This window comes from Leguminivora glycinivorella, chromosome 3, assembly GCF_023078275.1.
Source record: "Leguminivora glycinivorella isolate SPB_JAAS2020 chromosome 3, LegGlyc_1.1, whole genome shotgun sequence".
In the NCBI taxonomy this organism is placed as follows: domain Eukaryota; kingdom Metazoa; phylum Arthropoda; class Insecta; order Lepidoptera; family Tortricidae; genus Leguminivora; species Leguminivora glycinivorella.
Genome location: NC_062973.1, coordinates 20,950,127 through 20,974,414, shown reverse-complemented (window position 1 = coordinate 20,974,414; position 24,288 = coordinate 20,950,127). Strand labels below are relative to the sequence as shown.

The window sequence follows — 24,288 nt, the reverse complement described above, 5'->3', positions numbered from 1 at the left end:
TTACAGTGTCAAGGTGATTTTCCACTGGCAGAGCGTGAATGTGCAGAGCGGAGAGGGAATTGAAATAGCCATCGCGGGCCTAATAGCCATCGTGTGCCTTACCTGCGCGTGCCTGCCGTAGATTGTAGGTTTCATACGATACTCTATGTCGAAAGCAATACGGTACATTTTTACAGTAACAAATATCTCAATTCAAGTCTCGCACATCTTCTTCATCTTCAATCCGCACCTCGCGATGTCTCGTCGCGAGAATTGGGCGAGAATTGAAAATTTGCCATACAAATTTCAATTCCCTCTCCGCTCTGCCCATTCACGCCCTGCCGGTGGAAAACCACCTAAAGTGTTGTGAAGAGTGGTTGCCAGAGGGCCTATCGCTAGAATTTATTTTTTGTATGTACTAGAATATTCAATCATTGCAAAGTAAGCTTAGACGGACTCTACATTTGGCTGAATTGTATGCCCTCGGCAGTCCGCAAGTAATTGAAATCGTATGAGAATTCGCGCACTAGTCATCAGAGCTTTACTTCCTCCTAGTTATACAGATCGCTCGAATAGTCGCTATTCACTTAAATAAAGCTCACCGCTGGGCGAGTAACTATAAACATCGCCGTGTCTTTTTTATTTACACGAGAGTGCTTATCTTTAGTTCGTTTTTATAGCCGATAGCTCATAGTTTACTAGCTCGCGCTCACGAAACTCTCACGAAGCGAAACGCTAGTAGACCAGTATCTTTCGCGGCGTTTCCGTTTCGGCTACGCTGAATCATATCAACGTGTTCTCGTCTGCTCTTCACGCTCATTCATACACAACTCGGGACTTACAGTTCGTATAAGCGACGTGAATAACCGAAATGCACCATATGCAAGCGCCATAAATTAACATTGATTTTTTTAGAATACCGCCTTCGTAGTGTATGACGTTTTATGATTTTCAGTTGTGAAAGATATGTGAAAGCGTGGTGTTAATTTGCTAAGTCATTTCATTTGTCTCGATTTCTCCGCTTAGTCGTCGAGAATTGAGATATTAATATAAGTACCTATTTACGTCCAAGTTATTCCCCGCCATCTTGATAATAGTAACTTTATATTACTTACTTATGTGAGTGCTCTGTGCATGGGAGTATTGCCGCCGCGAGAACTCGTGTCTGATGGTGGGCTCGAAACCAATCGCGAGATATTAACGTAACTATATCCGTATACTAAGGGCCAGTTGCACCAAACCGTCTGGCACCGTTAAAGCGTTCGTTAACTTATTGTACCATAGACGTCTGCTCCGTGACGATGATGTGTCTGTCAAATGTGGTTGGTGCAACTGGCCCTTAGACTAACGCGTCTATATACTTTGTGTAATCCTATGTACTCATCAGTGGTTCGTTTCGTGTGCAGTTGTAGTGCATATGACTCTCCTTCCTGCAGCCGACAAAGTGAGAACGTAATCAAATGAAGCTGCCTTTTCACAAGAGGCTTAATAAATTGAGGGTAGTTCGAAACCCGCTCATCTAAATGAGGCAACTCCTCGGACGAATGGTATACGTAAGTGCACGCTTTTATCTTTCGTAGAGTTAAAGTATCTATCATATCATAAGAAATGAACTAACGATGTCAAAGCAATTTTGATCATTAATTATTTCAAAATATACCTACTGGGTTATATAGGAAATTAAATGAAAGCACCAGCTATTTAACACGTTTTATTAAAATTGTATCCTAATAACTTCAAAAAGTTTTAACACTACTTGAACAGTACTGGTTAAGGTACTCAATAAATACTTACAAACTAGTTTATAAACTAAGTAGTTGTAAACTTGAACTATTTACAATACAGTTCATAAAACATTGGCCCCTCAAGACCATATTAACAAATCTTTTGAGCTTAAAAAACTTATCGTAGACAAGTCACTGGTAGGCGATACAGTGGTGCCGGCACAAATGGCACTTTAAGCAAATAGACTAGAATAAAGCTTCTATAAATTTTATTGTTGTGTAGTAAAAAAAACTAAGCACCGCTTAAGTTTTAATGCGTTAGTAGAAATATCATAATGCTGTTTCTAAGGTGGTGGGTGAAGTCTTTCCTCGTTCTGGAGATGATTTGCTACGAGTAGAGGTCGCCCCTGCAGTGGGACTCTTGAATGAAGAAAATTTAGGCGGAGACGACTCGGGTGGGCTGCTGAAGAATTCTGCTCGCTTGGCTTGCAGCAATTCTGTTCGAGATAATCCGTGTAATCTACCGAAATCAGAATCAATCGGGAACACTCCGTGGTCGGCTGGCTCGAGGAAATCGTTGTCGGCTTCTAGAGTATTCTCATTTATCGGGATCAGGTTTCTTCTGGCCCCGAAGTGCTGATTAGTGACTATGGGTACTGTTTTGCTCGGTACGTTGTTTGGTGAGCTATCGTGTTTCTCTGCAGAACTGTTAGAGTTTTCATCTTCGTTGTTCGCTTCTGGTATTGGCGTAGAGAGAACGTCTGATCTGGGGCTCGAAAATCGCCATTGTGACTTAGGGGAGAGAAGTATTTTGGGTGAGTTCTTGTGTTCTTTGATTAAAGCATTCGTTCTGCCTGGTGAGGCGGGCTGGGGTTGAGGTTTTATTATTTTACGTTGTGTGTAAGTCTTAGGCGATCCGCTTAAGTCGAGGATATTAATTTTGCTTCTGTTGGTTGGAGGAGGTTGGAGAGGAGGTAGCAGTTCAGTTTTTTCTTTAGACAGCTTCAGCTGTTCCACCGCAGAGAGTTTGTTAGATTTACTTTGAGGGCTAAGAGTGTTAAGTTTGACGCTGTGTTGCAAGAGTAGCTTCTTGAAATCAAGTCTCGATGTTTGAGGGACGGGACCGTATCTATCTGCACAGGTAGTGGCCTGGTTTTGCATCACATAACCGCGACTAGGAGCCGCCATAACGTGTTGCCTCTCTGCTGGCGACCAACTGTTTCTGGTTCTCGGGTCTCCTAGATAGCCTGTCTCTGGATGGCGCTGAGTACCTTTAAGGTATAATGAATTTTCGGAATTGACTGGTGATAAACTAGTAGTAGACAACGCCGGCGATTCTGATCTTTCAGCGCCATCTCTTATGTTAAGCTTCTTTTTACTCTTATGTATAACTGCATAGAGCTCTTCGTTCGTCATTGTTGATTTCACCGGAGAAAGTAGCTTCGAAGAAAGATCAACTACATTCTCTTTGCTGGACGGGGTTGAAGATTTGAAGGAACCCGTCGTTCGAGGGTCTATGGGTGAAATTTTAATAGAGTCGTCATTAGGTTGGATGGGTTGAGAATTTGCTGGCTTTTCAGTTAAACGTGAAGAGGCAGTAGCAACGTTGGGAGGATAGTTGAAGATCGTGCGTGCGTCGGTGATGGGTCGTCGAGCGCTCGGCTCTAGGGTGCTTCGCTTCGGAAGTGTCCAGAACACTGGCTCTTGTCTCGCCGGTGGGTTTGCTGGATTCTCGTAATTGACTACTCCATGTTTGCCCCGCAAGTGGGCTGTTTGGTATTTGTAAGTGGTGGGATTGATCGTGTTGAATTCTACTCTTTGACCCTTTTGGACTACTGTTAGCGGTGGATTCGAGTAGGGCTTGTCAGCACTGGAATGTCGACAGTCTGGAATATAAAGAACAGTTAATGAGTTGGAGGTCGTTTGTATTAAACAATGCTGAGTTCATAGCATAAAGATTTGGTTATGATAATATTTTTTAACAGGCATTAACCTACGCTAAGTAGGCAGATTGCTACATTTTAGTCGATGCTTTTCTATATTTTCCTTTAAATTTACAAATAATATATGTATAATCATAACATTGGATGCGAATGAAAACTTTTACGTAATATACTAATATATAAATCTACTACATATTTATGGCACCAATCCATACCATTCCCATAAGCCTAGAGCTAGGTAATTTCTATCATAATTATTAACAGTGGAAGGCTACAACAGTGAACAACCATTACTTATGATACAGATTATGTCTTGCGTTAATATTTACGTATCTAGCATGTATCTGGTCTATGTGTTCGTGAATACAATGATAAATTAGTAACATGAATTTACAGAAGTGCATGGTATTTTATTCTTTCTTACAATTTCATACTTAGGATTATATGTAAAAATTACAATGTTAATGATATGGTTAATACAAATACCGCATTTCGCCGTGTTAGCTGGTGAAGGGTGTACATCTTTGCTAGTCGAGTTAACTCTTCATGCATCGTAAAAATCAAAAGTCATGCCAAAAAAGCAACACAAAACTTTACCTTTGAAGGACTTCTTGTTAAATGTCACAAAGTGGAAGCTATCGCCGTCTGTGCAAGCCATGTGGGATGAGTGCAATTAAGAGAGGAACTGAGCGTCGGTGTACAACAACAGAGTTCCGGAGACTGAATCCGGGTGCATACCGACCGGCGAGTCGAGCGCTGAAGGTAAATTAGTATGCTTTGCCCTCGAGATACGATATCATCATTTTTAATCAGAGGTCCCACATACACTGGTTAGCCTCGGGCGCGCGATCGCAGTCGGTCAGCAAGCGCGGAAAAACACCCTCGGTGTTAAGACAGCTTTTCGTGAGTTTTTACAGTTTTATAACGTTTTTCGTTATGAAAACGGTAATTATACAAATTAGTTGTGTTACGCCTGTTGCGAAGGAGTCCAATCACGAATGACCTAGTTTGTTAATTAATTAGTTCCTTTTAATTGTTAAGTCCCATATGCTTAATTAATAAAATCCAGTGACACGTATTTACAAATCGGTGCGAAAATAATGAGGTATTGGAAGACTGTTAATTGCAAAAAATTCTGTTTTAAAACTTTTTTTATAGTATGTCGAAATGTAATCAAAACAGAACTTTTATTTATTAAATTTAGAGCTCAGTGCTGTGCTGGTGAGTGAGGTGAGGAGTGGAGGTGAAGATAAATGAAATCAGTGCGTTAATTCACAATGACTCTATAATAAAATTAATTATAAAACACAGAAGACACACAGAATAACACACCATGCACTTACAAACGAAAAATCGTGAACTAAACGTAAGCGGAGCTGGTGCGAAAACCACCATGCATTCTTTCCGTGTCAACATTTAATAAAATATAATACAGTGCTTCTTAAAAAGCTAAATACGATAAAAAATATCTAAAAAACGAACACTAATTTAGTCATCGAAAATAAAAATTCATATCACAGTATTAACAAGGCAAACATGTTAGGAAGACGAAATTTTTCAAGGACGGAATTCATTAGGAATATTAAAATTATTTATTTTAACTAACTTAACTATTCTAATGATATATGGATCTACAATTGGTCTAATTATAAAATGTTGGCTACATTATTTATGTCTTATCTAAAAGCGTTTTATTTCCACAAGTAGGTAATACCAACAAATCAGGTAACAAATAACTATAAAAAACTGAATAAGGTATATATAGTAAAATAAAACTGGGAATACTATCTACAACTAGCTACCAGATTTCAGTGCCATAATCTGATTCAGAAACGGATAAAATACGAGCTCGATGCATAGAACTATCTACAGGTACAGTGACTTTAGTAGGAGAGAGTGGGCACGACGGCGGTGAATGCAATATACAAACATCATCGGGGTCAGAGTCCAGAATAGCAGTCAAAATATCTAAAGAATGATCCCTGTTGTCAGGGATGAAAGCGACAGAATGCCGTTTAGGCATTGGCGTAGTAAAAGGACTCAAAGTTAATGCTGATAACTGAGATTCAAAACTATCGTCAACATATGAACTACTATTATTCGAACATTCACAGTTTTCAGAATCATTTGAAAAACTTCTATGGCTAAGTTTGGGGGATACGGATGATGGATAGTTTATTTGTTCACGTAGTAAATCGGCATTAATCTCTGCTTGAATCATTTCTAAGGAGTCAACTTTCTTTGAATTACTATTAAATGTTTCTAGTTTCAGAAGCTTTTTAATAGGCATTAATGGTGAATTGGCAAGTTTGTAGCTATCACTTCGTTTAACTTTATTATTTATTGATTTGTCACCGTTAGGAGTACAAAAGTTGTTACTTCCAGCATCTCCATTGGTGTGAATGTTGTTCCTATGCGTAAACATTTTCAACACTTCTGCTACTTTATTACCAGATTTGCTATGTTCGTGCCTACATTTGCTATTTTGTAAAATGATGGGCGTTTGGAAATTGGGTACAAATGGAATGATATCGTCATTAATTTCTGGCGATGTCCCTAGTAATTTATCAGAATTATTATTGTCAATAGAATTAATCGGATCATTTTTCGTTTTATTCTTACCTGCTAAATCATCTTTCGTCGGCGACAAGCTGACGCCCTCCGCATCGTGTATATTAACATACGCCCCGGGCCTAGGAATTACTTCTACTACTCGCGGTATATCTTGAGGATTTCTAGTAATAGCCTTGGGCGGTTGTTGTGTCGTCGGAGTTGTAGGTGTTTCGGTGACAGGTGTGGCGGTGATTATCGTACTCGGTTTAGGAGCTGGCAGAGTCACAAATTCTGTTGTCACAGGACCATCAGGAAGTGTCGGAGCTTTAATAATAACTTTTCCTAGTTGTGGAGACGTCGGTTTACTCGTGGCTGGAGGAGGTTCGTAAGGGAAGTCAGTCTCATCACTTATTTGAACGACATCTGCCATTTCTCTCTGAACGACAGCAGTGGTGGCGTTTATTTCCTGAACGAATGGTCCCGGTTCAAAAGTAGTATGCGCTCCTTTTCTGCGTTTGAGCGTGTCGGATGAGTAAATAACTTGGCCATGAGAATCTAAAGTTACTTTAGCGCCTTTCTTCTGGAATTCTTCTAAAGCAGGCGTTGGTGCTTCATGTAATCCATGTTCTAAGAAGTCTTTACTTTCACTTAAGCAATTTGGCAATTCATTTAAAGAAACGTATTCAGTTTCCGGTAGCTTCCCAGATAAAACTGTTTGCAAGTTTTTCCTTACCATATCAGTACTTCCATAAATACCTTTGTTAAGGCAAAGTTTTTGGTTATTATTTTTAACGTCGGCAATTGTTACATAGTCACCGGAATCGTAAATGTGATCCGACAAATTTGTTTCTTTTGGCACAGGTGACTTTTTGTTTGACAATTTAGATGGAAGCACTCCTTTGAGCTTACACATTAAATTATTGAATGGCTTTAAATTTAGTTGTGTATGAGGTTTGCTTGATTTAGTCAGTTCGGTAATATGTTTTGGTTCTTTCGGTTTTTCTTCTACAGGTAGATCTAGTTTAGGCCTGCTGTTTGATTTCTTAAATGTCGTCTCTTTCTCTGTATCTTGCTTTTTACAAATATCGATCTCTTTGTTGCTTGTTTCGCTTTCGTCGTCAGAATTAGTTGGAGTAATGACACAGAGTGAAGGAATTCTGGAACTATTGATTGTAGTTTTATATCTTATTCTCTCTATTCTGTCAGTTCCTTCTAAATCTGAGGATTCTGAATAATCTTGTTCAGACAGACTATTCTTTCCGTGAGCGCTGGACACGGAGTCTTCGATTGGAGAACTAGAAGTATTATGACCTGAGTCAGGAGAACTGGTGCCTGTACTTTTCTTGGCACTTTCAAGATCAGTTTCTGTATGGATTTCAGCTACTGCTGTCATTTCTCTATTATTTCCGATGTTTCTAGTTATAGTTATTGTAGAAGTTGGCACTTGGTTGATTTCAGGCGAGGAATGGTTATACATTGGCTTTTCCGTATAAGAACGGCTAGGATTGTATCTTAGGCTGCTATATGGAGATTTGGAGAATGAGGAACTCATGCTTCTGTCCAAACTAGCATTTGCACTGTGAACGTTGTTTCTGCTGCGGTTTAATTTTGTAAGTGAACTCTTTCTTTCTGGTACTTTCGGCCCAATTACAAGAGATCTATCACTTCCAGCAGCCATGAGCGTCGTGCAAACAGTTCCAGCGGAGCTTGTAGTAGTGCTAGTCGATCCTTTACCAAATAGTTCATATTCGTTCTCAGCAGTCTGGCTGCCAGTCGAGTTGGAGAGGGCGTTGCTGGTATGCATTGGCGTGCTAGGAGATATTTCTTCTTCTTTTAAAGTTTTCAGCCCTGAATCCATATGGAATGAAGTGTAGTACCCTTCTGTATCACAAGAAAACTCGGAACTTGTTTCTAGATCCTCGTGTAAATCGTGTATGATGTCAGGTGTGAGAGTTCCTTCGCTAGTAACGCTGCCTGATCCAGAAGTGTTAAGGAATCTTCTTCTACTAATAATTGAGCTCGGTGGACCGTGATGGAAATTAAGTGAGTTATTAGATGTCGCGGCCGATGTTGTACTTCGAGGTGGCACTGTGGTGGATGTTATTTCTGACCCTATACTGGTTCGACCAGACTCTGAGCTGGCCGACCAGTTACCACTAGACGAATGTGGTTCATCTTTGCCTATGGCTGATCGCCTTTGTCTTCTTTGAGCTGACGTTCCCCGTAATTTGACTCCTACGTTAATGGTTGCAGTTGTTTGTGCCGCAGGCAACCCTATGCTCTTTTCGGAAGAGGAATACGAGGCACATCTTTGATGCGTTCTTCTGTCTTCATCTCCCTGGCGTTTCTTACGCATAGTCACAGTTTCTTGTACTTCTTTATCTTCTTGTCTAGTGGGCGACTTTGCATCTTTCTTGTCAACTTTTAAGGAGTCCTTAAAGCTATCTCTGCTGGCACTCGGAGATCTACCGATCATTTTCAGTCGGCTCCTACCCCATTCTTTGAGAGTATTGAAGTGTCCTTTCTTAGTCACAGGGTCAATAGGACTCTTCTTAAGAAGGTCGCTAGAGCGCGACCTGATGACAGTGCTATCTTCGATATCTTCGGTAGCCGCGGCATTTGATGTATCGCTACGATAAAACAAACCAAGCAAAGCATTAGTCACACGCATAAGGCAACCTATGGTTGTAATACACAAAGAACGCCTCTTAGTCTCGTAACATCGGCGCTCTTCAAAGATTTCATTAATCGTGAAGCTTATGAACAATTAGTGTTCAAGTGCACAATTAATTGGTTGTCCTCGTTTAGTCGGAAACAATGACAACCAATGTTACAGTATACACAGAAGCACAAAATATTATCAAAGATTTGTTAAAAGTGCCGTAAATTGAACAAGAACGCTGAAGCACACGGTACTGTGCTCGGCGGTTGTTAATGGTCTTAATAGATTACATTATCGAGGATGTAAGGGGTGATTATTACTATGGATTTATGTGATGGATAATGTAATTTATTAGTGTGTGTAGGTGCAGTCTAGAAGCTTACCCAGCTATAGCCTCTCTAAGCTCTTTCTGATCAGTGCCGGATATGGTGTTGCGTCTTTTACCGCGGGGTTTCCTCGCGCGCGTGCGCCGCTTGACCGTGTCCGTCTCGCCGGGCGCGGGCTCTAGGTGCAGCGACTTGCGCGAGCTGCACATGCGGTCGAAGAACTTGCCCGACGTGTCGATCGCGACCATTTCCGGGGGGAATCTGGCAAGAATAAGTCACATATAATGTAGAATATCGCACGATCTGATCTGTTACATACAAGAGCACGTTTACAGAATGTCATCATAATTTTACTTCTAATTAGCTACTTAATAATGTTCGAGAAGCTGGAGTTTAATGTGTGTTATTAAAAAAATTGGTATTTGTCTTTAAGGTTAGTAATTACCCTGAATTACATGGAATAAATAATAAGAAACTAGAATGAGGTGGTTACCAATTAACCTTATTACTGGAATTGTAATTATATTGTCAATAATCGATAATATTAACCTCGTTAAAATAATGTCTACAAAAACCGGAATAGAAACTTCTGAATGCAACGTCTCTGTGATTTTCAGAATGATGGTGAAGGACCATTGTAATACTAGTACTACCTAACCAAAGGTTGCATCTTCCTGATATAAGATGAGATCTATTTTCTGTATTGCTAGGTTTTTAATCTATACTTACTTGGAAGCGATGACTCTCAGTTGTTCCTCGGGGCTAGGCAACCTGTGGTCGATAGGCTCATCGTCTCCCGAGCCGCATTCCGACAGCTCGTCAGGGGTTAATGTCACGGAGCTCTGGATTCGCATGGACGCATCTGGCAACGCTGTCACGTCGCCCACGGCCTCTTTTGATGTCCATTTCCGAAGGTGCTCTACCACTGACGGCTGAAATGTTTTGGTTGAGGATTTTAGTGTTTGCGTATTTAATGTATTGATTTACATAGCACTCCAAAAGAAAATGATTCAGAATTCTAAGTCAGTCCACTAGCGACGACGTCATAATTATACAGACATTAGTGTCGCACGCGCGCCAGTTTTTATCTCCGCTTATCATATTTGATTAAGTAGATAATAACGGGAAAGTGTCCAAAATGAGTTAGCACTAATTAAAGCCCTTAAAACTGAAAGGTGCCTGAAAGCTTTTACATTTGTGATTTATAACGCCTAAAATTAGTTTCGCCGTTGTTTTTCATCGCATTAAATCAAAATTGTGATTTGTGAGCGTGTTTATCAATGTTCACGAACAAAAAAAAACTAGAAATGTAATCAGACAATATTCAATTTTCACATTCAAAGCTTTTGTTGTGAATTTAGAGAAACTACTGCCTTTTGTTATAATTCAAATGACCAATTCCATCTTATGAGCATTCTTTGGGATGTCCCGTACAATCGTAATTTATTTCGTGTGTTGCGATTTCTTTTTTCAGCGCTTAAAGCAGGCGATCATTTTTCTATGCATAAATTCTGCACATTACCTAAGAAAGAGATCCCCTTACACCAGCCAATTAGCAGAAAATTCGCGTTTGTACGGGAAAACGGCAGATTATTTCAAGGAATGCTCCCTAATAAACTATATTAAGTTAACTCTTTTTAAAAAGTACTCACAACATGCGTCTCAATCTCCACATCGACTTTCTGATACAACTTCCGCCTCTTGGAACTAAGCACGGGCGTGCAGAGCAGGTAGGGGGAATGTTGGGAGTCCTTCCTCAGCTGGTCGAGTATGGAGGCCGAGAGCCGGTCCGTGGTCGCCTTCTCGTACAGGTTGCGCAAGCTGGTAGGCCTGAAATGTGAGCGCTGAGGTTTGTACGGCTGACTTGGTGCGATTGGGAAATGGATATGTGAGCAGTGGGCAAAGATAGCTGTAAAGAATGACGATCATATTGAGTGTAAAATAAGTCAAGTAGAGTGAGATAATCCGGCTATTCATATAAATAATAATCTACAAAAAAGTTCGACACAATCACTATAAAATTCTTGCAGAAAAAACCAACATCTAACATATTTGCCGGAATGTACCTAGATTAGTACCTACTGTGTATCTGCTGTTTGGGTCATTTAACTTGCAAAATATGCTATACTCTGGTGTATTCATGGTCATAAAGTAGAATGGAAAGGAAAAATTGCGATTCATCAAAAATGCAGTCAAACGAGACTCGCTGCGGTTGCCACATCCCTTGACGGATTTCCCAAAAATATGCGGTGCGGGTAAAGAATGGTATCTTTTCTCATACTTAATAATGCAAATTTTACCTTGTATCAGGTGTAAACAATTCCTTTTTGCGGGGTGGCTCGCCGTGTAGTGAACTTTGCGCAGCGCAAAGTTTGACAGGCTTCCCTCCGCTGTAACAACGAAAAAAATATAAATAAGCAACTGAAACGATCTTTCTTGCGAACACGACGCTTGTAACCCAAATAAAGTTTGTTTGCAAATAAGAAAAGTAGGTACGTACAATATTGTTCAGAAGTGTTTCTTTTATAAAACGGGTTATCTTTTGAATAATGAAGTTGGTTCTAAAGCAGAATTATCTTGGTTAGAATTATGTTTTGAATATAAATCTCTAACAAAGATATATAAGTGTTTATAATAGACATTGTTGGAAGATAGAGGAAATAGGGATTATTAGTCACAAGTTTAAATGGCAGGGTGTAATAAAGGTGAAATTGACTAATCACCTACGATTATTTAGCCCACAGGTTGTCGGGATTTATGTTTCCTTGCGGTAGATCATTTCATATCTTGAGTAACTGTATACTTTCTCCACTTGCATGAAATTGGTTTTTAATTAGCGGTTGGTACCAATTACTACGTCCAATAAAATTTATAAGAATTATATGTATTCCACTTTTAGACTAACGGATATTATCGCGAAGTATTTTATTTTAATAAGGCGTTCTATGTTGAGTGCTGGATGTTGAAGTAATAAGGGGCTAGCATATCCTGCATATCACAAAACGTTTCTAATTATTACGTTAAATTATATAAAGTTATTGATGCCATTTAACAAAGGTAGTTAACTAACAATAGAGTTCTGTAACACCCAGTACGTAAGGAACTATGAGATGATCAATCATGTGCAATCGACTACGAAATCGTTCGTACGTGATTGGTAAGTGTGATGTGATAACTGATTATGTACTCTACTCTAATACGTCATTCATGTGAGTCCCGTTTTTAGATCTGTCACAGATAGATTATGACATAGGAAAGATGAAATGCTCGACTAGATTGGAGCAAGCTTACGCAAAGAATATAAAAGATAAGACTTAGGGCCCGTTTATACGGTAATACACTAGAGACCGCACGCGATTTTCAAAGTTATAATACAAAAAGTTGCATATTAGAAATATAACATACACGGTAGGAATGTGACGAAGGCCTTAGCCTCTGATAAGCCAAGTAAAACGTGCTTAGAGTCATAGCAATAAAAGATTTTACAGCATAGTTGTAAATCAAGCCCGGTAAGCTGTAGTCATTTAAGTGTAGGATTAGGAGGCTTCTCCAGCTTAAAAGTATAATATAATTTCAGATTCAGATTCAGAATCTGAATCTGAATCTTATTGAATCTAATATAATTTAATTCTTAAGTCGTGTTGAAATGGATGCAATTTAATAACTAAAGAAATTATTCATATCTTTACAGCCAAGCATGAAGGAGACTAATTAACCTCAATGTTATGATTAAGATAGTAAAAATTGTTTGAAATGTAACTTAAATAATAGTTATATTATAAAAGAGAAATATCGCAGTTTTTTAGAGTATTTATATAAGGAAATGATTGTTCGTTACGTTCTAAAAACAAGGGCATAGCCCTTGCAAGGTGCGCCTATCTAATGCAATCAAGCCAAGGAACGATCTTGATGATCTTTACAAATGAACTTATATAAATGTTAAGTGTTAAGCATTGGGAAATCTTGGATACTCGCTTTCGCTTCATACAATTTATAGTCAAATGTCAGTTGGGGAATAAGAGTGTTGTATTCTAAACATATTCAATCAGCGTAATTGGATTTTGGAAATCAACCGATTGGACTGAGGCAATTCAAACGTCGAAATCCGAAACCCCTAGCCTCACGAGCCCTTTTGTTCTAATTGAATACATAGAAGTCCCAGACGTTCGTCTATTTTCGACGTATACGGCTATAGTTAGTGGCACCAGGATCGCATACGGCCATTGCAATAATGCGCATTCCGCACTTGGCATAAATTTCCGTTGGCGTTGATATAAGCTGGTCGTTGGACCGTACACAGTGGGATGCTGAACTGAAAGCGTATTTATTAGGAGCAGGGCAGCAAAGTGTTTTGTGTTCAGCCTTTCACATTGTAAAAAACTGGACGACAAATCCTATTTTCTGATAGTCTTAGAAGATCAGATAACACTAGTCTTAGTAAAATTTTGGACTAGGTATTTAATGAAAGTATTTCATTATCCGAGAAGATCAGAAGATATAGTTGTCTTTTCTTTCCGAAGATTGTGGGTAAAACTTTGATCATAACTTTTATGTACATTTAATGTACAGAACAATACAATGAATTTATGGATAAAGAGTAAAAAAGACGTTTAAATCCAGGTACACAGTCAATTGAATTTCGCCCTATAATGGTCGCAAATGGAATTTCTCTGTGAATGGCGCGAGGGTACTGCCCTCAGGAAACTAGTTCCAAATAAAACAGATAGCGATACTGAATAGTCGACACAAGTGCAGCCATTGTGGGCCGGCCTTGGCTCCTGGGACCGCAGGAGCTACGTGGGTGGCGACGCTGACCCTTACCATGGATAACTGTAACCAGTGATAGACTTCAAAGCATGAAGAATCGAACTTTTGGGAGTATTAACGTAGTACGTTAAATACACTTATAGGTAACATTTAAAATTGACTGAAGAATAATTATGCTACCAAGACCATAATAGTTCGAAAATTATTTCTGGTACTCTCCAAAGAAAAACATAAATACGAGCACGAATATGGACATTATCAATATTGTATTGGATCGCAATCAAAGCACTCTGGGTGTGATACAAATGCATTCATGCTCTCACCCACGCATTGAATGGAACATAAAAGCCTAATAGCATAAATTCACCTCCATTAAGTTAAACTACTCTATATTTTAAAATATTATGAGTAATATTTTCGAGCTAGATTGTACTATTGAAGAGTTTGGACTCATAGTTGCCGAGATTTTTGTTCCATAAGCGTTGTTCGGGTAATCCATTGCCTACGGGAGGCAGGCCTATGGGTCACGACTTTGAAAAGGCCTCGCAAGGCCGCTGCTTGGTATGTGCGCATGCGATTGTGTGCAATTTGTACTGGAACAAGTTCTTGCTCGGCTTACCTATCCCCTTAGAATATACACAATATGAATCCCTTTTTTCTCTAAGTGCTTACATGGAACAGAAAATTATTGCAGATTGGTTTTTGTGGGAACTTAAATCACAGTTAATTAAGTCCTACAGTTTGCAGTAAATTTGAAGTGAATAAAATACTTTCCCTCTTCAATAAGAGATAAAGAGTCGGCGAACTCTGAGAAGTAATTCGCACGCAATCGACCGTAACAATTTATGGCTTGGGAACTTGCGAAAAGATTCCTAGCCCACCAAACGAGGTTACTTGATCCACTGCTGCGTAGTAGGATGGGATTTATAGATCGTACTCAGCGTTTTAGCTTTCTATTATGATTCATTGAGGATAAATCCGATGGTTTCTTTTTCTTAGATTATGCCGGTCATGATAATATGGGACATAAGCAAGTAGATAAGGAAAATAGTATCTCATTAGTAGTGAATAAATCTTCATCCCAATCTTACTGGATTATGTGCTTGTCTAAAGATGGCTTACCGTTACTAACACCGTTATCATTGATCAGTTAATTAGTAATGTGTTTGTTTATGTGTAGCCTTGAGTCTTCTTGGAAATTTCAAATTTATGATTGATTGGTACTATTGGTAGTTGATTCACCTATTACGACGACCGGTGTAACCTAGACTAGGGTTGCAAAAAAACGGTTTTTTTTCTGGCTTGAAAAAAAACATGAAAAAAAACCGTGAAAAAAAACAGTTTTTTTTCTGGAGTATGTTTTTTTTCTAAAGTACGAAATCTCAAAATTTGAAAGTAGTTAATACTTTTATACGGTTTTTTAGACTTAATGTTAACTATTAAACGAATTTAATCAAATAACTTTAATTTCTAGTCTTATAAAAGTAACATTTACGAAATCTGTAGTTGGCAGTTATCACTTTTTACTGTTGGCAACACCACTGCCTCTCCACGCTACACGCAGCATCGGGGATTCCCCAATAAACGTTTGTATACTGAACGTTAATTGAATTAAAATTTACGTTATTGTTATTGAAACACGTTACAACTCACGAAAAACCGTTATTGTCGTATTATTTGTTCATCTGAAAAAAAACCATATTTAGAAAAAAAACCAAGATGCTCGGTTTTTTTTCATGTTTTTTTTCACAATTCTGAAAAAAAACATTTGGTTTTTTTTCTATTTACAACCCTAACCTAGACGCTATCCATCGGCTTAGTAGGCAGGGTTACCTAGTCCTGAGTTCGAATCTAGGTAAGGGCATTTATTTGTAAGATAAACAAAAGATATTTGTTCCTGAGTTATTTTTGTTTTCTAAGTATATATATATACAATATGAATTAGTATGTACTATGTACAATTATATCCGCAGTTACTGTTTCAGATAGATGGTATTCTTCCGTGTAATATGGTTTTTGGTCGCTTATGCAATGATTGAAGGTCAATATACCTTCAATCATTGCATAAGCTAGTTCTGTTCTTAATTTTATCCGAAATCAAAGCCGCAGAAACTTCTTTTTTAAATTGACACGTCCTTTATGAATTTTCACTTTAACCTGCGACAAAGTAAGTGTTCATGTTCAACGACTTTCGAGACCGGACCCTACTTAGAAGGTGCAAACTTTTTAAAACCACAGTGGCGTATGCGATATCGGATTAAGTCCTAATCTGGCAGGCTTCTTGAGGGGCATTACATTTTCATGGTGCCAAGGATAGCTTTTTCTTACGTTACCATGAAGCCTGTCTGTACGGGATCCAATTACTTGGGTTAGTGAATTGAAGTATGTAGCCGAGCTGGGGATGTATTAGCATTTTGATGAACACTCTGGGAGAGGAGCGTTGGACAAAGTTTATATCACTATTGTTATTAGGATTTCCATAACACTAACAGAGTGTATTAAACTTTGTATAATATTGAATATTGCATGCGTGCTCTCTTTGACAGTCATATCGAGACCGAGGAAGCACGATTATGTTAAATCATGTAAATTTAGAAGTATTATGTAAATTGAATTAAATCCGCGATGTTATCCATACAGCCCCAGGGTACGTTATGAGAATGCCAGCTTGCGGGTATCTAATGTACAGCCTTAAAAGCAGTAGGTAATCAATATAATAATCGTCATATTTATCGACCAATAAACATAAGAACCAACTATTAATTTTGATTTCAAGAGACAGAATCATGACATTCATGACTGCTCACTGCTGAACTGGTGTCATTAGAAACGCAATATATTTACATAGATATGACCACACTTTGTAATGCAAAATTCGCTTGGCCAGACTCTTTAAAAACTATTAAAAACTTCACACCCATTACCACGGTATTAGCATTAGAACATTTAGAACGTAATGAATGTGGATGTACAACACATGAGTCATTTAATGTAACTCCATCTATTTCGGGATCGTCTGGGAATCACAGCGGTCTCGGCTCATTTGTCGCTGCGTAAATCTTTGCCTTTCAATCAGTTCCTGACGTGTAAGGTATTTGCTGAAAATGTCCTGTTGGGAATGCAGACAGCAGGTGCAGTTGAAAGCGATCCGGCATTGTTACGAAGCTTTTCGGACAATGTCATTTGTTATGTTAAAGTATTTGCTTCGACCTTACTTCGGTCACCTTCGGTGTGCTTTATTGGCTTTTAATGCTGTTTTCACAGTTCTGTGTTCGTAGTGATAGTGGTATTGAGACGATTTTCTGACACGATTTTACAAAGTACTTAGCAGACACTATTAAGAGACAAATTGAGCTGAAACTTGGCAATATTGTACATAAAGTTGTTGGCAAGGCAATTCTATAAACCAAAGTTTCCTCTTAATTTTACATTTGAAGGCAATACAATGTTAATAATTCAATAAAAATAACAAACTTCAGCTCCAACGAATACCATTTGGAGCTAAAGTTTGCAGTTTGCAATAAAAAATGAAAAATTCCTCAATAAGTTCTTGAGTTCAAGCTCTAAGAAAAACTGTATCGCTAAGATGTTAACAGATGCTTTGCATGATGCAGTAACAATCCCTCATAAATATTGTATACGCTGGTCGTCGATTCAGCGACAAATAATAAGGCATTCACTTGTTTTGCAAGGAAAGGCTTCATGAATTGCTGATATCAGCTCTATTCTAAGTACGAGTTTCTTTGAAGTAAGGGAATTGTAGTTCTGAAGTTTTGTGTACTTTCTTAGTAATTCTTAAGGGTGTCCAAAAATTTGAGGTTAGTCTGTTTTTAAGTACCTATAACCAATTTTGTCAGCTTAGTAAATTTTTTCCGTAAGGTAATAACAGTGACAAATGTGACTATTCCAGAAGTTACAACAATAGGTGTATCTTTTGACCCAAGAGTAAATTTAAAGCTAAACCATGGCAATTTTTACACAATTTAAATTACTTGGTTTTAAGCTGGAGGTTAATCGTTCAAGAAAGGTACACTTAGTACATATTCAAACCTAGACAATGAAATAAAATACATAACAATAAAAATATTGTTTTGTACATGTTTGGAACTCTGGTATTCGTGTTTATTTAAAATCAACCCCATAAATCTCTGTTATCGTATTTGACTATTTGTAATATTTTGGATGAGAAACAGCATGCACGTGAGTAATTATGCTGCCAAAATTATTAAATTAAGCCAATTATACACCGGAGGGTATGATTTATTTCCGAAGTTGTCCGCAAATGGCGTATTAAATTGTTTACCATAAATGTTTATTTCGTGTGCCCATTAGACCTATTCTGACAAAGACTTATCCTTGTTTGGCAAACAAAATGTAAATTAAGGCAAAAAATTATGCGAATGTCTCCTACTATGGTGGGGACGGCGATATTTCTTACAATGGACGTAAACCTAAAAGTTGGCATGTAGCGGCCTATTATTATTATGACCAAAGGCGAAGGGTCGAGGGTTGAGAGGATGAATATGACTGGTCACATGTGACTGTCACACAGAAGGCGTCCGCCGACAATGCGGACCTTTTAGTTAAGTACCGCAACTCCCATTTCGCTCAGTAGGGGCTCGGTTATTGAGAAAATGGCCGCTAAACTTTCAATAGAACGTATTTATGTGACTAATTAAAATTTTTGTCATAAAGTTGAAGACAGTAGTCGTTTAGAATAATTAATACGTTTGTCGTTTCCAAAACTTGTAAATGAGTTTATAATAAATGAGAGTTTATTTATTTTCTGTATACCTATTTAGCAGCATGACCTAAAATAATATCAGACCAAACAATTTTCGTCTAATTAAATGCCTCAAAACAACTTTATTTTAACAACTTGTAACCTGAGTTGTAGCATCTCAAAGTTACCATAACAAATGTCAGAAGTGTCGAAATAATCCCAGCAGTGTTTGTTAAATAAGTAGGAATTACTAACAAGCAATAAAACAGACACTTTTATTGTCGGGAAGATTTACACCAGGACACTATCGACACGTATGGGACGTTAAATCAGGGCACAAGTGTTCCTTCAGAACGGTCTCTTACAAGCTCATGCGGATCACGTAATGGGAGTTCTTAAGGTGACAAATGTAGGCAGAGATTAGGATACAAATTTTCTGGATATACTTAATCGATCAATTCTAACAAATGAAGACAAAAATGTATAAAATCAGACGCAATTTATGCAACAGCTATCCTAAAAACACATTCTAAAAGTACAGCGTGTACACTGGTCAAAAGAGAAATAAAAAAGGGCTGTGGCCAGTCAAAGTGTGATGTAAAGCTGCATTTTTGGTATGTTATTTGGGTCCTTGGGGGAATCTGGACTATATTTTGCAAGCAAAAAAAAATGGTGTGCTAACTTCGTAATTTAAAAAAAAGACATACACTGTAAAAAAAAATAAAAAAACAAAGTCAGACTTTTTTTGGTTTTTATATTTTGCAAGCAAAAAAATGTTTTTCGTATTAAAAAAAAAGTATGCATTTTTTTGGTCAAAAAAACTTGCTTTGTAATGTTAAAAGCGCATTAAATTCCAAACAGTTTGACATCTTTTTTATCAATGTCCGTCAAATATTTTTTGAGATATGAAGCGTCAAAAAAAGAGCATTTTTCCCCTTTCTATGAAAATATTCGTTTTGCTCATATTTTGAGACTGATATCAGCAAAACAAGTCAGGCTATTACATAAATTGTAAAATAAAAATGTAGAAAATTTCACTAGCTTTCATTTAAGACCAAAAGAGTGCCAGTTATTTAAAAAAATAGGATTCGATCATAAGTCTAGTATAACTGGATCAGAAATAATCGGTGGATGGTAATGGCCAAATGGGATAGTTTACATATATTTACAGGAGGCGTAGCTGAGAACGAATTATTATTATTTGGGGGCTGTTCAAGTATTACTCAGACACATATTTGCGTATATCAAATCAACATTTATTTAGTAAGTTAAGTTTACGGTCAGAAAGAGCTCAGGATCGCCGCTTGGCGGAAAAAATATTTACGAGTAGAAAACCCTCATTAATTGAATCAGATTGTTCCGAAATTGTTCTTGTACGGACTGGTTTTTAAAGCATATCACTGAGGGTCAATAACATCGATGCAATCTCACGAGCGTTGTCGTGGACGTGCCCGAATCATAGTATTCTCCGTTTAACGAAATATCAGTACATAGTATGTGTTGTATTGCACGCGCAGGTCTCTCACCGCCGCACAGGTGTAGTCGGACCATAACTCGACAGTATACACGCTTGTACAAAAACTGAGGAACAGCTGTCTTTTTACGCTGTCACTACATTTGGCGAATCTTCTAGCCAACATGTTTGCCCTTACTGCGGTGGTTCGCCTCTGCCTTTCTATGTCCTCCTGGTCTTTTAAACTGGACAACAAGATGTGGCCAAGATATTTGACTTCGTATACTCTCCGCAATTGAACTCCATCAAGAAAAAGAGGTGGTACATGTGTGGGCATATGTGCTGCCTCCATGAGCATAAATTCAGACTTGTCCGGATTGTATCTCACGTTATGCTGGCTGGCGTATCTCTCGCATTCTGCAAGTAACTTACGCATAGCTCCCACCGATGGTGCTAGTAGGACCATATCGTCTGCATATGCGATGTGATTTATCATTTGCCCATTGATGGAGCAGCCAACCTCGGTACTGGTCAAAGCTTGCGACAGCCCATCCATGTACTCGCTGAAGAGAGCTGGAGACATACTGCCTCCTTGTCTCACGCCACAGTTTAGCCCGCTGGCTGTGGAAGAGTTGACTTCCATCTTACTACGTTCTTCTGCTGGGAATACCACTTCTCCAGTATCTTAATAATTGGCGTGGGCGCTTTCCCTTCCCGTAGTTTATTCCACAGCAATTGGTGGTCAAATACAACTCAAGTGGACTTTCTATCACTACAGGAGTTGTGCCATCAAGATGCAGAACCAGGACCCTCAAAAAGGAAAAAGTAAAATGTAACAAATTCTGTTTTATTTTTTTTTTCTAATTTACTAAACTTCAAAATTTTACTGTATTTTATTTCTTCATTAGTAGTAGTCAAATCGATGCAAAGTTAGCTTAGACAATTTTTTCAGATAAACGGATATCAAAGAAAGTAAGATCGAATAATAGCACTTTCAACCTAAAACTTTTAGCGTAAACTATTTTACCTTAACCAATCTACCAGACTCTTGGCTTCTCTATTAATAGATTTTTTTTGTTTACCAAAGTAACTATTCGTCTTACTGACCTTTATTTGCACTAAAACTAAAGCAAAATAAATTTTATACAATGTTATATTGCAATATATACCATATCATGAAGTATTTTGCAGATATTTGTCTAAAAATATTGGCAAAACGCTACATTTTATAAATGCGTCAAAAATGAACCTTTTTTGACGCTTCATATCTCAAAAACTATTTGACGGACATTGATAAAAAAGATGTCAAACTGTTTGAAATTTAATGCGCTTTCAACATTACAAAGCAACTTTTGACCAAAAACGCATAGTTTTTTAATAAACAAATAAAAACCAAAAAAAGTCCGATTTTTTTACTTTTTTTTTTAAATTACGAAGTTAGCACACTTTTTTTTTGCTTGCAAAATATAGTCTTACATTCCTCCAAGGACTCCAAATAACATACCAAAAATCCAGCTTTACATCACACTTTGTTTTTTTAGCCGATTTTCATGTAAGATTTGACCGGTGTAACATGTTTGGTGGAGGTGTATGAGTTGCGTAACTTAACGATTGACCTGGGGCGACCTTTCATTTTATTTGGCAGTAAAAATGGGGGGATGGAATCAAATTCCATGGTAGAATAAATAAGTCGGCTGTTCAAACTTAAACACAGTTTATATAAGAGTGATGCAGGGCTATACAGGCATAGATTTCCTCTATTCATTCTTAAAAGGTCTCTGATGATAATAAAATTAATTAAAATTTTATAAATTGTTATTTGAATGTAGTCTACCAACACTTACATTTTTTTATTATTATTAAGGTTTTTTTTTATTACTATAAATACTCGTCACGGCTTTGTGCATAACGACTGGCGGAAAACAGGGGAGGCCTTTGCCCAGCAGTGGGACACAATATGGGCAATAAAAAAACTAGTTAAAGTAATTACCGAGTACGAAGTGTGAGCTATAAACCTCACGGGCTTGCGCACGCGGCGACGGCAAAGGGATTTATTAAGCAAGGGTGTCATTTTAATCGCTTGCCGAGCATAAGTATAATTACGAGCTCGTTCTCTGCAACTAATCTGAATATTCGTAGGATCCGTTTAGACTGGTTCATTTAAGAATGTGGTGAGCGCTTGAGTATGCATTAGGATTACACGGACGATATGCAGAAGTATAAGCCTGGGAGCGTCCTTTAGGGCTGCGTTGTACGCTGACCACATTTTATACTGATCTATTATGATTGGCTCATAGAACATCATGTGAGTTAAGCGAATACTGGATTCATTAGACACGCATTATATTATTGCTTTTCCAGTCTATTAATAGTTTATGTGACTGCTACATAATGAAAGGCATTAAAAACTCGAGTTCGTTTCTTAATAGGATCGCGCGAGAGTTGAGTTACATACCTACAGATATTTAGAAGGTGTTACATTTTATAATAATATATATTCAAAGAAATACATATTACAGAGTTATCATATTTGTTAATATTGTGACGTCACGCATCAATTCTCGTACTATATTTTCATTTCGTCTATTCTTCCTTACCTGCCTAATAAAACTGAAACATGTGGACAACTTGGACAGTTTAATTACATTTGTAAAGCGTGTATGCTGAAAGCATCCTGAATATGTAAACCAGGACTTTACCCTTATAAACTCACTATGTACAAAAATGTTAAATTGTTAATACAAGTTAAATTATTTTAAACTAATAATCTTACACAGTATAGATCTTAGCCTATTACATACTGCATCTATGTGTATTTTCCAGTTAATGTTGTTATCTATAGTTAGACCTAGGTATTGAAACTTATCAACTACTTCTATAAATCTACATTTACAGTCACGTTTTTCAGTGTGCAAACAATCGTACGTATGACCAATAATTTGGATTGGCGCCTGACATTGTTTCGTAAAGGGTGATTTTATAAGCAAAAATTTAGTTTTTTCGGTATTTAAGTTAAATTTGTTCCAGATAATGAAGTTTGCGACTTGTTTGTAGTTTATTATGTAGTGTTTACAAGTTAAATAAGCAAAGTTTGTCAATACTCGTCTTATCCCAAAGGAAATATCTGTCTTATGGAAAAGGGATGGAGAATTATAATCAGGAAAGTATTTAACTTACGGTTATTGCAAAATTGCAATTTGCATTTAAAAAAAATTGCGAGTGTGAAATACTCATTGACATGAATAAGTATAAGTACTAACACACACACATTTGCGAGGTATAGAAATATTATCAGAAATAAATATTCCATTTGATCATCAATAAACATATCACGTACCTATACATATTTACAGCCGCGATCAGTTACATCTACATACTTAAAGGAACAAAAACAACTGAAAAAGTTAACATGCTTATAAGTTCCTAGTATCTAAAAGATATTACTGTTCTTTTTAGCGCGTAGATATTTCCCATATTCTTAACTCCGACTGTACACCTTTCTAAATCAATGAAATCCTTTAAAGGTGTTGGTCACATGCAAGTGTATATCATAAATTTAGAATGTTAGGTTAGGTTTCAGACCGGACTCGACTTACGATGCAAGTTATGAATTTATAGATGACACTACAGTCACCAGACGGGCAATTCCCATAAATCTCGTAGAATAGCTTTCTTAGGATAATATTTCAGCGATACGAACCTCGATATCTTGATAGCCGTAGACACCATGATCAAACAGATATGTATGTATTTATAAGATATTGTAGTGACTATTAATTCGTTTAAGGTAAAAATAATGTTTATTTTCGATCCCTATCATTTTTTCATATTTTTTAAATTGTTGTTTAGCATTAAATACTTACCTGTTCAAGTAGGTAGGTAATTATTGTTTGTTTAGCATGATTCGGTTTCACAGCAGTGTATCTTGAGGTTTCCAGTCGTAGGCATATGAAATATAAAGGCCACCTATAAAATTGCAACGATCCTGTATCACTACCATTAAATTGTCATGGAAAGCTGATCAATAAAACTTGGGTATCAAATAGTCGCAACGAAATATGAGACGAAGCCGTAAAGGGTAAAGGAAAAGTCCCGACCCAAACACGGTGCTTGTTTCCGTTCAAACAAATATTTATCCTAATGTTGAGATTGGGCTGA

The 24,288-nt window shown here is 37.6% G+C and overlaps 1 protein-coding gene across 1 annotated transcript; it reads right to left on the bottom strand.

Moving 5' to 3' along the window:
• Window positions 1-1,677: 1,677 nt before the first annotated feature.
• Window positions 1,678-23,859, bottom strand: LOC125224943. Its single transcript, XM_048128463.1, has 7 exons — window positions 23,831-23,859; window positions 11,488-11,577; window positions 10,840-11,017; window positions 9,917-10,119; window positions 9,245-9,448; window positions 6,269-8,829; window positions 1,678-3,589 (listed from the first exon to the last, which is right to left on the bottom strand). Exons 1-7 carry the CDS (start codon window positions 23,857-23,859, stop codon window positions 2,034-2,036), a joined length of 4,821 nt encoding a protein of 1,606 aa, XP_047984420.1. The 3' UTR covers window positions 1,678-2,033.
• Between the last annotated feature and the right edge of the window lie 429 nt (window positions 23,860-24,288).